The sequence below is a fragment of the Opisthocomus hoazin genome, chromosome 4 (assembly GCF_030867145.1).
Source record: "Opisthocomus hoazin isolate bOpiHoa1 chromosome 4, bOpiHoa1.hap1, whole genome shotgun sequence".
Classification (NCBI taxonomy): domain Eukaryota; kingdom Metazoa; phylum Chordata; class Aves; order Opisthocomiformes; family Opisthocomidae; genus Opisthocomus; species Opisthocomus hoazin.
Window position 1 is genome coordinate 67,897,391 of NC_134417.1, and position 14,847 is coordinate 67,912,237.

General features: G+C 38.0%; 1 protein-coding gene across 1 annotated transcript in view; it reads right to left on the minus strand.

The window, feature by feature from the left end:
* The window catches only part of VPS50 (VPS50 subunit of EARP/GARPII complex), a 96,971-nt gene that overhangs the window by 66,232 nt on the left and 15,892 nt on the right, over window positions 1–14,847 (minus strand). The window contains exons 6-11 of the mRNA XM_075419332.1: window positions 12,126–12,196; window positions 11,577–11,694; window positions 11,458–11,493; window positions 8,884–8,966; window positions 4,385–4,427; window positions 1,244–1,342 (exon numbers count right to left, since the gene is read on the minus strand). Of these exons, the coding sequence (XP_075275447.1) occupies window positions 1,244–1,342; window positions 4,385–4,427; window positions 8,884–8,966; window positions 11,458–11,493; window positions 11,577–11,694; window positions 12,126–12,196 (450 nt within the window). The remainder of the gene's footprint in view (window positions 1–1,243; window positions 1,343–4,384; window positions 4,428–8,883; window positions 8,967–11,457; window positions 11,494–11,576; window positions 11,695–12,125; window positions 12,197–14,847) is intronic.

Below are 14,847 nucleotides of genomic sequence, written 5' to 3' on the forward strand. Positions count from 1 at the left end.
TTCTCAACATATCATGCACTAGACTTGCGAGCAGTGAATGCCTTGTATCGACTTTCGTTCAGTAAATAAAGAAATTGCATACAATGCACTAACAAAGCAAAAGTCTAATTAATCTTCTGCCCTGACTTTAAGCTGCAGTCTTTAGGCACTCCAATAATTCTGCACATTGTCAAAGTATGGGAAGAGAAACCCTTTTCCATCCTACTGCAGAGCTACACTCTTATCACAGCCAAGCCATGGAAAAAGAACCCTACTTTGCTAGAAAGGTTCTAGTTAGAAAGCAACAAAAACCAAACAAAATCTTGAAAACAAACCCAAAAAAGGCATTCCAGTGTCAGCCATGCTTCTGAATACTGGGAAACAACACTAAAAAAGACCCCGAGTGTAATAAAGAGCAAATGGGGTTCTTGTTCCTGTCTTCACCAGGGGACAGGCACTTTGACGTGATCTTCAGCAACTTTAGCTTTCTGGAGGAATTTCTTCTCTAAGCAAAACATCACTGCTATACTGGCACCACCACGTTTAATTTCACTATGTTATGAACACCGACCACTGACGAAAAATGCCACCAGGACTTTCTCCTCTCCTTACCCCCCTTTACATCACAGGAGCTTGGTACTAGCTCCCACACTTCACACCTGCTTCAGAAGCAAACCAGTTCACCGGCGTTCCAGAGAAAGCATTCTAAGTCTCAAGGCAGTGCACCAACAGAAGAGAACTACATCCTATCGGAGAGTTTAGACCTACTCCTATTTACATACAAAAACCTCTAGGCACAGAGATGTACTTTCGGGACAAGCCCACAATACAGGTTTGACATGCCTTGTGTCATAGTTTGTTGCCAAGAAGAATCTCCTCACGACTTCATTCCTGTCGCATTCAAGTACAATAGAAAATGGGAATGCACACATCCAAGGCACAGGTTCTGCACAACTCAGTAACAGGATCCTAGGTAGGAAAAATAGTACTGACATGCCCAAACACAATTAATAATGCAAACAGCAATACAAATACAGCTGAAATAGGGAACTGTTACAGTTACACCATGTCCAAAAAGCTACATGTTACAGTAATACACAGTTTATCTTTAGCAATTACTGTTAATTGCCTGAGCATTATAAAAGTCTCTGTATACTCAGCAAGATTCACCAGCACTAAGAAAATAAATTCCCATCATAGTACTCAAAGCTTCACACTGTTACGCCACTGTTCTCTGTGGCATACTCAGAAAATGAGTACTAACCTGTGTTTTTCCAAGCAGCCTGTAAGCCTGCTGAACCTTTGTATAATGACTGATATCAAAGTTCTTGCATATTTTGGAGAGCGCTACATCCAATTGTTCCTATATAAAGGAAGGAAAAAATGTGTTAAACACTTAGTAAAAACAGGCCAAGTAAGACATTACTTAAACAACAGCAAGTGAGGAAATCTAATAATTACGCTTTTACAATAGCCAAGACTGTACATTACTGGACAATTTCGAGGTGCTCAAATGTTGCTTTCTGCAGCCTCCAGTACTTCAGTTTAAAATTCCTGTCAGCCAGACAGTTCCATCAGTTCCAAGAACAAGCACAGTAAAAAGTACACTACTTCACTGTAGTCAAATTCAAAGGGATGTTTACTTTGTGAGGGTCTAGGACCACAATATGGGACCACTAACTTGGTCTGCTCCCACTCCTAAGAAAAATCCAGATCTGGGGAAAAAAAAATGAAAATGCTCCACAGGTGTTTCCAGCTCAAGCAACTCAATTATAGACTTCTTAACCCTCTGACCGCAATCTATTAAATGGAATTAACACTGTCTCACTTAAAAGTTCACTGTGAAATACGTCATTTATGGAGTACCAGCACAATGATCAGTACCATAGGAGAAGAAATGAAAGCACGCACACACACAAACACACAACTATTAGTTCTGCCATCAGAGCTGCGTCTGAGCACACCAACAGCTTTGCCATAAATGAAGTCAATCTCTTATGTGCACTGAACAAAAAAAACTAAAATAGGATCATATACTTAATGAATAATAAGGCTTCCAAGAATTTGACCGTGTAGCTTAATAACATAATTCTCACTTAGATGCTGTAGTATGTTCAGAGATACACAGCCTAACTCTAGTTATTTTCAACCAATAATGCAAGAAATTAAAACAAGAATCAACAACATATGATAATATACAAAGCTAGCAGGTATTTTCTCTCCTTGCTAGTCACTAAATCCATTTCAGTTCCTATTAATTAAGGATCTTGCAATGTAGTCTTGCTCTTGCAAATAGAAAACACAGGTGACGGTTAGTCTCTATGTATTTTTACTTACTTCACTGGAAAATGTTGATGAACTACTTCATTAGCCACAAAATATTTACAGATTTTAATCCTAAAGATTTGGTGGGGGGGGTTTGTTGCTGTTGGGCTTGGGCGGGTGTGTTTTATTTTGCTGGGGTTTTTTAAGCAGATAAATATTTTCTTTAAGCACAGAAAAGGAGAGTAGAATACAATCAAATACCATTATTTTTCCCTAAGCAAAATAGTAAAAGGACAAGTAACCTAAAGGTTCAAAACTTCTTTAAATAGTTACTCAGCAATTTAAATTTCAGCAATATACTGATTTAAAACTAATATTTTTTCCCTCTCTTATTTCATGCAGAACAGCTGTACAAAGAGAGAAACCGGGATATCAAACTGCCCATGAACAGAGCTCTTAAACACAGAGCACATTCATCTTTTCAGCTACATTTTTCAATGGTTCCTTCTACTGCAGCCACCTTGCATTTTATTTGTAACATAGTATAAGAGTAAAATCAATGTTAAAATCTAAATTACAAGAAGAAAAAAAAAGAAAAAAGAAAAAAGGAATGGATATAAGCAGAGGCACTCAACTATTGAGAAGGCTCATTACTAAAATACTAATTAGAGGAATATGATTCTATATTAATTAAAGCATGTATTTCACAGGAACACTCTATGAACCTCAGGATGACTTACAGTCTCCCATATGTATAGACATAATTCCAGTAGAAAACAAGACACTTTCATAGGAGGGAAATAAGATATTGCTATAAATTCACAAACAATAAATACAAATATTGAATATGATTATTTGGCTAGCTGTGAATTGCTAGCACCAACCAACATGGCACATTCTACCAGATTTTAGTACAAGCAGAATTTGCTCTGCAAAGCCGTTACTGGAAGGAAGTAAAGATGCATGTCTCCTTTTAAGCAACTTCAATGTTTGCTTACAAGGAATAAACGGCAAGTAAATGAAAGCAATAGGAATGAAAGCTGAATGATCTTAAAAAGAAAAAAAAAAAAGGAGGCGAGTTTAATGACTGGCCTGTGTGAGTGAGAAGAAAACAGTCGTTTCATTAGCTCTTCTGAACCAGCCATGCTCTGAACAGAGCACATATCAGTGAGAGAGTAAAAGAACAAAGAAAAGCTTTGCAAGAAAGTGAAAGTACAAAGACATAAGTTAAGGAAATTTAACAAAGTTCTAATTGTACATGGAATTAAATAACAAGATACGATAATGCATGCACTAATCTGACTCTCTAAAGAGCATATGAGCAGAGGCCTAGAGAGCCGCTGGGCCAGCTATTTCAGTTTCCTGCTATGCATTACACATGCAGACATTACATACACTACATATACATTATACATATCTACATTACCAGACTTCTTACAAAAAGCTTGCCAAGTTCCAGCTCAAAATTACCTAGAAATGGAGCTAAAAGAATTCCTGTTGCTTGTGAACTTTCTCTTGCCACCAATCTCCAGCAAGAGATTTATTTTACATTTTATATTCACTTGCTTTTGCGATACTATTTACCAGCTTAAACTAATCTTCTGTCTTAGTCGCATCTTTCCCAGCTACTCAAGTCTTACTTCCTATGGCTTAGCACTGGCCCCAGCTGGCAGTTTCCAGTTTGCTAATCTCTAAAACTTCCAGTGAAACTGTGATCTCTTGTGTAGTTTACCCAAATCTATCGGCATGCTGCTAATTTAGTTCTCACAACTATTTAGAAGTTGTCTAAAGAATTCATAGTAGTTCATGGACTGAAAACCACCATCATGCATCTTCACCATACAGGGAACATATACCTTTACTCCAGTACTTCAAATGTTATGTGCCTATTTTGTTTGATTACCACTTAAAGTGGGCATAATCAGTAAGCTGGGCTCATAAGTTTGATAAGATATTATAAAGCATTTAAGCTGACTGCAGCATAACAGGCTATGTGAATAGCAATGACTATAGCATTTCAAAGACAATATCTGAAACTAATGTGCACTTTCTGTAACTGCTAATAGCATCACATTAGAAAGCTCTAGTACCTCAAGGTTAAATACTAACTTATACTAAACATCAGTATATTAATTCTTACCTCTATTTGTTCCAAGGTGTCTTGCAGTTTTGAATTCAACTCACTATTAATGAAAGAAAAAAAAAAGTTCAAAATCAAACTACTGATCATATTAACATTTCACACCAAGTTTCTTGTTTCCAAAAAACATATTTGCCTGCTACTGAGCCACAATATAGTAATTTATCATAAATCATGAACTTGCTGTTACCGCATCAGACTAGCACCAGCACACTACCGTTACTACTGAAAGGCACCTACTGCACGGATTTGCAGCATTCCTAACACTTCAGACTAAAATACCTGGTGCAGCAGCACATTATCCTAGGTTTACAATGCAACAGTGTTAAGAGGGCCCAGGCAAGACCCCACCCTGCTAGGATTTAGCCAAGCATTCAAAGACGTTCCCTACCTCCAAGAATCTCGTGCTCTGAACACTTTGATTTCACACTCTGGTCTACAGTAGAACATAATCAGAAAATCCAGGGCTATCAAACTAGGGTATAGTAACTTGTGGTTCAGGAGGGCCTTCCTGAAACACTGTAGCAAAAAAGAACTTCAGCTTACACAACTCTCAGAAACATCTTATTAAGACCGTCATTCCACTTCTCAGAGCTGTCTATGGTATAGAAAGGTTGAAGAAAATAGCTACCATAAGAGAAAGTATTTAGGACAAAGCAGGCACAACTGCCCCTTTCCAACAATCAGCTTTAAAAATTTCAGAACACCAGCCAGAAAAATATGACACAAAATGTGACTACTATGTTTCTGTTCGGAAGGGTCAAAGCAACGAAGGAATAGGCAGGACATTCTCTTCAGCATGGAAAGCACAGAGATTTCATGGGATAATTACCGTACCTGATTTTAGACAACTTACTTCTGCGCTCTGAATCTTCTCCTAAGGGGCTTGGGTTAACTACTCAAAAGACAGATTCTCGCTTTCCCACCTAGTTCTCTCCACTTAAATGCTGTGCCCATCACCCCTCCTTTTTTAGTTCTGTTAGATGACCGGAATACAACACCCTCCAAAGCAAGGTTTAAATAGAAAAAACTGTATGAGAAAGAGCTGGGATTAAACACTAAATTGAGCAGCCAGTATTTCTTTGTTGTTTCTCCACTTGCAACAAGCCTGCAAACAGAAAAGCCTCCACAACAATTTCATGTTCCTACATCTCCTGCTGGAGTTTATGAGCATTTCCCATTACTCAGTTCTCTTACCTAGCAAGAAGCCATTAGAACAAGAGTAAGAACCTTGCTCTGTGCACAGAATCACTTCTTCTTCCCATCTTTAGAACTAGGTGCAGCATAGACCATCACCCCCTGTATATATAGATACAGTTGGTTTACATGTTGAAATAAACTGGTCTAAAATATAGAAGCTGCTGACATTAGTAAAAAAATGATGCAATGCACAGGTAGTCTCTGCACAGACTGAACAAATTAAGCAATTGTACTGCTGTAAGTCCTGTGGAAATTCACAAAGCCCCTAATGGTAGCAAGTACCACAGAAACACAAGACCGTGATTCCTTTCAAACAAATGTCATGAACATGCTGCTGCTAACCTAGCATTTCTTTACCTTTTCTAATTAAATTAAAAACACACATGGATTTTTCCCCTCAGCCAGGCAACTTACATGCTCACACACATGAAGAACTTGCTCAAATAATACAATGTAGAGCTGAAAAACCTCCTGGGCTCCAGAAAACATTCCTTGATTATTGCAGGTGATCACATTTGACAAATTTTATCTATATACCAGCACAGATCTTCATGAAAACTAGTTCCTTGTTTCCACTACTCTTAATGCCAGGCAAGCACCAGCTTGCAATCACCTGGTGACACAGGAGGCTTGGGCAGCTCAGGAACCTCAGCCCTCATGTCACAATTCCCAGCAAATGCCCCAAGATCAGGGCCGTTCTGGAATGGTGTACGTTTCCTTTCTTTTGCAACAGGAGGATGGGGAGGAATTCTTCAAAAGATCTTGTTCCTCATGAAACATAACCAACGTAAAACTGCCACGTGTTTCTTACCCCTACCATTCAGTGCAACTCCTGTGACAGTGCTGTCCTCCCATTCAAGCAAGTGCTCAAGCACCAATTTTAAATACACACATTCATAGTTTATTTATTCAACCAAGCTATGCTATATGGAGGTGTCTGCAAGAATATAGCCTACATTTATACTGACTAATTTAGGAAAAGAAGGTGTGATCACAAAATTTAATATGAGAAGTAACTTTAACCAAGTATTGAAGTGAAAAATGTAGAAATGCAGTGTCCAGAATTTTCTAAGCCAGAATTTGAAAGGTAGTGCTTGGACATAATGCCTGCATAATTATTATGAAAGCCCATTTACCATAATTGAGAATTTAATTCAAGGCATTAATTTCATTCATAAAATACATATTAGAAGCCTTTTCTTTTTCATCCCCATCCATACAAATCTAAATTGGTGCATTTTTAGAAGGCACATTACTGCAGTATAACAGAAGTAACATTTCGACCCAAATGCAATAGACAGAGTCATCCTATTATCTGACATTACATTTTCCTATAGGTTTTTCAAGGGAAAATTCACATCAGAAGTGTTCAACAAGCAGAAGGTAAAAGACTTTGATTTATATTTTATAACAAAAATTAATCACATAATGCAAGCATTCTCTAGGAAGAAGACAAAGGAGAACAAAAATAATAAACAACCAGCCTATTATTTCAAAGGAGGATGACCAGCCACGTTCAAAACCAAGAAGTCTTAGCAGGGAAGCTGAAGTGCTTGCCTTTTCACATTATGTATACACCAAGATAAAAATATCATATGCTTCACTGCAAGGTTTACATCCCCTCTTGTTTACGAGCTACACCCAATTCCTACCACCATCTAGCAAGAAAAATGTGAAGAATGATTGTACAAAGGAAGGCATTGATTCTTGTCATGTGGACAGCTGACAATCAAAGGGATACTGTGAAAATTTCATGGTAACAGACAGAGGTGACACCTCATATAAGCACATTACAAATACTAGCACATCTGATTTCTTGACTAGCTGTTTTTTACTGCAGCACTAAACAGAAATGCAAAAGATCTATCTATTCATTTAGCCTAGTCCCTTGCTAGTGAGACGTTATTCCATACAACACACATTCTCTCAGACTTCTGCAAGTAAAACAGTGCAGAGAGATTGAAATGTATGCACTGGAGCTGGGATTTACAGCTAAAATGTCCTTCTGGTCTCACAAGGCAAACAAAAAATTAAGCTCAAACAACTCTCTCGGAATAAAGCAGCAGTGCTCATTTTTTACTGTCACCATCCTTTCTTTCCAGAAACTGTCATTTTGGATGCAAGGATATCCTTTTGAGTGCAACGACAAAGTAAACCCTCACAGCTACTTGTCATGTACCTTGTCAGTATGCTATCAGATTTAAAATACTATGACTTTTGCAGTTAAATACTCCAAATGGCAAAAACGTGAACTGTCAGTTTAAATTCCAAATTTTGCTACACTGGACATAGTGTAGTGGAGATAAACTTTGAAGCTGGAATAAAAGCTTCAAGTGATTCAACGTTCAACAGAAACTTTCATATCTTTTACACAAAACAGAATTTAAGTTAAAGGAAACCACATAATTTAACCTAGATCTCAAAAGAGCAAGGTTTTCCAGACAAGCACTGTAAGATTCTAAGAAATCAAGCTGCCTTTTCAAGCTGAATAAATGTTGCTAATTTCTCCAAAAGCAAAAAATGCTGTGCAGAATAAATCAAATTCATGTTTGGAGCCACAGAGCATCTGAAAGAGCAACAAATACTAAGGAGAGCTTACTGAACAGTAGAGACAAGACACAGGTATGGAAGACTGCGAGACTCATCTCTATAGAAGGTAGGCTCAAGTAGAGCAAAAGTTATTCAGGAGCCATCTTGCTTCTCAACAACTAAATTGTCAAGGACTGAGGGAAATCACAGTCATTCTTCCTCATTCAAGTAAATAAAGAATAGTTTTCACTCACTACTATGTAAAGAAGGGATTCAAAATTTTAATATATGTAGGCAAATGTTGGCTGTACAGTCAATTTCTCCATGACAACATGAAGTTCTGCACTTGCTAATTTCACTGCCAAGAATTAGGGTAGGTTATCCTCCACAAGCCATCTTGCTGTAGAATATAAACTTGCTTATTAAAACACTAGCGCAGGTATCTCCAGGCTGCAGGCTGTAGCACAGCTATAATACAGTCTTACTTGAAACTTTACCTGCCAACATACTACAACAGTTACAAAACAATGACATAGTCCAAAAATAGATTATACAGTGTTACAATTGTGAAGACTGACTAGCAGTGGTACAGGTGTCGGGAAACTACTGAGGATGCTTATGCTTTTATAAATGCCTCAATTTTACTCTTCTGAGCAGAATATTAAATTTCAATTAAAGCTGCTCTAGAGAATGAGAATTAATGATCACTGTTTTATACCATTTACAAATAAAATCATACAGAAGTTGAAATATGCACAATGTCACCTCACCTTATACAACTGTAGTGTTTGAAAGTGCTGGCAGCCTTCTGGCACTCTAAGCACAGCTGAATAGCTCCTGGATAGTCCTCTTCCTTAGGAAAAAATATAATGGAAAAATAATTTGGCTTTTGAAGTAAACACTGCAACATCCATTTTTGCTTGCATGCTTACGTATAAACAAGAAAACCAAAATACTTTGCCTCTTACATCTATACAGTCAAGTTAAAGGAAATGAGTGAGGGTCCCTTGCAGAACTCCATGTGCAAGCAGTTTATAATTAGAAACAGTCCGCGTGTTAAGAACATCTGAAAGCACTGTGTACTATATTACCTTATGCAAATGACTTGAAGTTTTGTTTCCTTATGCATTCATACAAAACATACCAGAAAATTTTTATTACAAAACAACTAACATCTTCCCTGTTAACTTTTAAACCTTTGGTAACACAATATGATATATTCATGAGCAAGGAAAGAGTAAGTTCAAGCACTGGCCAGGCTGTTGCCATAGTTTACAAAACCTAAAAAGAGACAAGGGAGATACTCCAACATCATGCACAAATAAACACTATTTGACACATTCTATAGCTGAGTAGAAAATAATTTAAAGACAACCAGCTCACACAAGGCCCCAGGACAAACAGAACATGCTTAGAAAAAAAATGGAAATAACATCCTAATTTTTAAGAAGAATATCCAACAGGTAGTCTGATCAATCAGGAAGTACATGAGCATGCCAGGACAAAACCCAAATGAAAACATGCACACAGAAATGTAAATCCCCAAGATCTTGCCAACAGAACATAGGCAGTGCCTTGGGTATAACTGCTATTTTTGTATTCTATTAGACATGAGTCCAGAAAGGCTCTCGGAGGAAGGAAAGTCCTCTTTAATAACTAAGAGCTTCCCTTTTTTGTCCTAACTGCATCCATTACATTACGTGCTTCAGAGCGCTCAAATGCAAAGCTTATACTGGAATGTCAAAGTCATTGATTGAAGAGTAAAAACAGAAAGGCAATTCATATTCAGCTATTATGATAAAGGAGTTTCTGAAATGAAATTGGTTTTAACAGCAGCATTCTAATGCAGATCAAGTTTAGCTAAAATCACAAAAAACCACACACACATTATCCAGCACAGCACATTGGTCTAACATGATTACTGCGTTTACAGCTCTTTGCATCTTTCTCCATTGGAAACCTGGTACTTGCTCCATTAAGTCTAACAGAGCTCAAATCAGAAAGCCTGCTTGAATAACATATATTACTAATACCTTCTGGATGCAGCTCGCCACTGTAAGTTATCATAGCTTTGTGTCTGGTCTTTTTCTAATAGGGAACCCTATCTAAATGTTCCTGTGTGAATGGCTAATACCTCTCATGCATATTCCAAGCTACTAACTTCTTCTTGCAGTAAAGACAATAAATTGGTCAATACCTGGTTTAGAATTAGAAACTGCACTTAGCCAGAAAGGGCAGTTCCAGCCCATAACACTTTATCACTGGTAAATTATGATAATCAGACATTAGGGTCTGTGTGCGAATGCAACACCCACACTTCAGTCTTAAGAGAACTCCTACCAGTAGACAGCGAAGAGCTGACTTCCTATGCAACAAAATACAGCACAGAAATGAAAAGCCATCATTGTACAGGGCTTACCGAGCTGAAGGCAATTTTTATGCAGCCTGTACATTAATACGTTCACACTTTGTAAAGAATAAGACAGTGTGCTGAGACAAGGTGTATTACCCAAGTTGGAATTAAACTCCAAGAACCTTAAGAGCTATAATTATTAAGACTCAATTTCCAGATTTAGTAACTAGGAATTACCATAATAACATTCCATCCATTATTAGCTGTAAATATTTTGACTTGCTAGCTTGCCAAACTGTTACGCTACACAATTAAAACATAGTTGTCAATAAAATCTTGAAGCTGTTTTTCATACAGTCAATCACCTTAAAACAAGACCTTAATTTTGCTCTGTGCAGTATCTACCTTACTTTTAGGCAGTATATATACTGCATCAGTAGAATTTTCAGTGTCACGGCCTTCACGCAGCAATGTTTTCTACAACTGATTATTAAAAAGTCAACCCAATGAATAAGGAGAGAAGCTACTACACTTATAAATAAAATACTAAATAGGGAGCCCACATATAAATTTATACAGTAATACACCAGTAGAAGTACTTGATCCAGATCCAGCATATCAACAATCAGCTAAATCTCACCTTCTTTTTTCTTCCAAATACAAAGCTAAGGCCAGAAAAGAAGGGTAAGTTGAGGGTACAGAGGGAAGTGAAAACTCCACAGCACTCTTACTGAATTCAAGCCTCAATCTTGCTTTTAGATCTGGGCACTGAGTCTCTAACAGAAAATACTCCCCCTCAGCACAGGGGCTATCTAATTTGATATGAAGTTATTTCCCACAACTTTTAAAAGAGAAATAAATATACAATTTCACCACACACACCCCCCCATAGCCTGTTTGCAAGAGCAAGGAAAGAAGGGACAAAATTCAGATGACTTACAAAAGTAGACTTAGAATAGCTTCAAATTCTAATAGCGTAGCAGGGACTTACCTCCAACATCTCACTCAAACGCACATCAGTTCTTTGCTAATAAAAAAAGGAAAAAAAATCATAACTACACAGAAATGAAGAAAAATATTTTGCCATTGAACAAAAATAAATGTGCATACCAGTGTTTTTATTGTTCTCAGAGACTTTAGCAGTCCAATAAGCAACTGTCGTTTCCTTTGATTTGCAAGAAGCCCCAAACTAGTTTGTGTGAAGCCTTCCTTTGCTATATTCAGGTGTCTGCAAAAGTTAAAAATTAACATAATCTTTGAAGATATGTGAAATAAAACTTATTTCTAAGAAATTCTAACACATCCATCAAAACACACACTAGAAAATAAGATTGTCTGCATTCTTATGAAAACCCAGAAACTGAGATGATACCAAAAACTACTAAGAAGGAACATCTTCCCTTCTGCAGAACTTGTCTGTGGATCAATGGTGTATCTCAACAGGTTCCTGTTTTAATGAAAACTCCCAACTGAAAAACTGAGAGCTGCAAGAGAGAAAGCAGCTGGTATCTGTTTCAGTATTTCTTTAACTACTATTGCTAATTCCATTCAGCACATAAACAGGGAATACCATCAGCAAGCAAAATTCCCGGGTTTACAGATTTCTTCTTAAATACTTTTTCCCCCCTTTCAACCTCTGCCATTAGTTAAGCAAGATACCTTCTTCCATTTGTGCAAATAACAGCTGCTAACTGAAGGCCAGTCTGCAATGATGTAACACGTTCAAGTTCCTACAGAGAGACAACAGGCTGATTAAGTATACAAGTTAAACTGGTGCTACACACCAATGAAGACTAGTGATTAGTAGGAGTAGGTTTCTCTTGAGATGTTATAATGACTTCGTAAAGTTATTTTATATGTTATTTATTTCATCATTTTATATATGCTGAGCACTGGAATGTAACATTAATACAAACTATCTTTTAAAATACAGTTCTCTTTTGAAGAAGAATGAGCAAAGCTTCAGGGACAGAAGCCCAGGGTTTAAATTTACATTAATATGCCAGAGAGCAGCAAAACAAAACAAAAAAATCACATTTCACACAGCATTTTCTTGTTCAGAAGCACTTGTATTCTACCTGTTTAATAGATGACACTTCATAATGAATGTTAATTGTATCCTGTTAAATTTCAGCTGAAAACTCTTCAGCACAGGTGACCTGAATTTAGCTTGATTTTGACTTCATGAAGTACCTAGCATAATCTCAACTCCTCTAAAAAAATAAACCTGTTAGGATTTCTTTTGTTAGGAGCAGCACTGTAGAAAAGTGAATGCTCTCCCTGCGCTAAAGAAAAAAAAAAACCTTTTTTTTTCTTAAATACTGCTCATCATTTCAAAACATATCAAGTGCTTTCCATGGGGAGAAGGGAGACTTTCACTTTGAAAACTAATCTAATTTTAAAGATATGACAAGCAAAAAAGTTTAAAGTTTAGTTTGGTTTAAGATCAGCTCCTGGTCAGTCTCCAAAGATACAAGCAATTCTGACAAATCACTGAGCTGCATCTTTCACCATAAAAAGTTCCTCCTTCATGTTACCAATTTTGCTTTTGGAAAAATGGCAGCTTAGTTGCTGACATGCATAATATCTTAAGAAACCAAATGCAAAGATTCCTCTCCTCAGTACCTACTTCCCACTAAAAACATACTTTGCAAATGTAAAAGCTATTCAAAATGCCACTGTTCTCTCCCTCATGAGGAAATGCGTACAATAAGGAGCGACTCCATTCCAGTCTTGCCTCTTGCAAAGATTCTGTAAAACCTCTCCTTTGAACATGACTGGGTGGAGAGGCATGGGGAGAGAGTGCAGCCTAACAGTCCCCAGAGAGGGAGTCTTCCGCCCAGCATTTAGGGCTGAATAAATTTTTTTCTGTTCTCAAAGACAATATTCCACCCATTGGTTGTTCCTAATGCACGCTTTTACTTCTAAGGTGAAGGGAAAACTATAAATCCCTTGCCTTGTGTCTGTGCCATGCCTCTCTCAGCCCATAGTAGTGCCTGTTAGATCAGCACTTCCCAGTAGGAATGGGTTGCAAACCATGACTTCCCCACGCTTTCCTTTGCACGGTGGAAACAAGGTGTCCAGGAGACAGTCTCAGCTGCATTTTTGCTTCTTCTAATGACCTGTTACTTTAGCAGCACACTGAACTGGAGCTGCCATTAGAAAGTACCCATCGCACACCAGGAGCTTCATTTCACGAGACAGGGGGAAAGTCAGTCCTGTGATGCCCACCAGAAATCTCCGACAAGTACATCTACTGACTTGAATAACTCTGTGCAAGCCTCTGTCCGCAAGTAGCACTGAAGGATTATCGACTTCATCAGGCAAATACGCATTTGACAAATGTTTTTAAAAGATTCTTACTGGCACAATGGATTTTTAACTGTCCCTTTGGAGCATCTGAAAGAACTTCTTGGTATAAAACACGTGCACCTCACTAAGATGTTGCTGGGATAAGAATATTAACATAACACAGCAAAACGCAAGAAGCACATTCTCCACTACTGTTATGCACTGAGAGGAGGTTTTTGAAGTGAAGCCGCTGGATTCGGAAAAAGCAGCACTCGCTAAACAACATCAGTTCGGAACATGCACAACAGCAAAACTATACCAGAAGGATTTGATACCACACAATTAATTACCCTTTCTGTCCCCCGTACACTCTGTTATGAAGACTTGACTGCTGTAGCACTTACCCAGCCTCCTTCTGCAATAGCCTCCCACCCGACTCATTTAACTAAAACTGAAATAGTATTACCCTTACAGCTTTTTTCTTCCACCAGCTATTGCAGGAGATGACAGAAGCAACGCTCACGCCCTGCAGTTTTTCTTTAAACAGCAGCACTCCTCTTTCTATGTGGCAAAATGTCAGAGCACAGATGGGACACTCGGGAGGCCACTAAGGCTGCATGCACGAGCCACGACTGCAAGCTAGCAGAAGAGGAAGAGCAGAAGAGAAATATCCTCTGGATGAAAGAGGAAAATAATTCCAGCTTCATGACACCTCACGAAAAAAAAACCCAGAAGAGACCTCCACCATCAAATGCAGCCATCATTTCCCTCCCACACTCTCTCCAGCTTCTTGACCAAAGTAAGGATTGCCATAATCACTGGTATGCCAATGCTTACACAAGGTGCTGTACACATGCAGAATTATCCATCACAGGATAATTCTCAGACTACTTTGATAAGTTTCCACTTTGCAGAGTTGTCACTGTCGTTTCCTGCAAAGATCAGACAACATCAGGGAGAGCTGACCAAATGTATAGGTGCATCATTAAAAATCAATGGGTAGAAAAAAAACACCTTCTCTTTATAGAACCATTATGACAGCTGTTCCAATTACATTCTGGGATCAAGGAGAGAAGACGTGCCAATATTC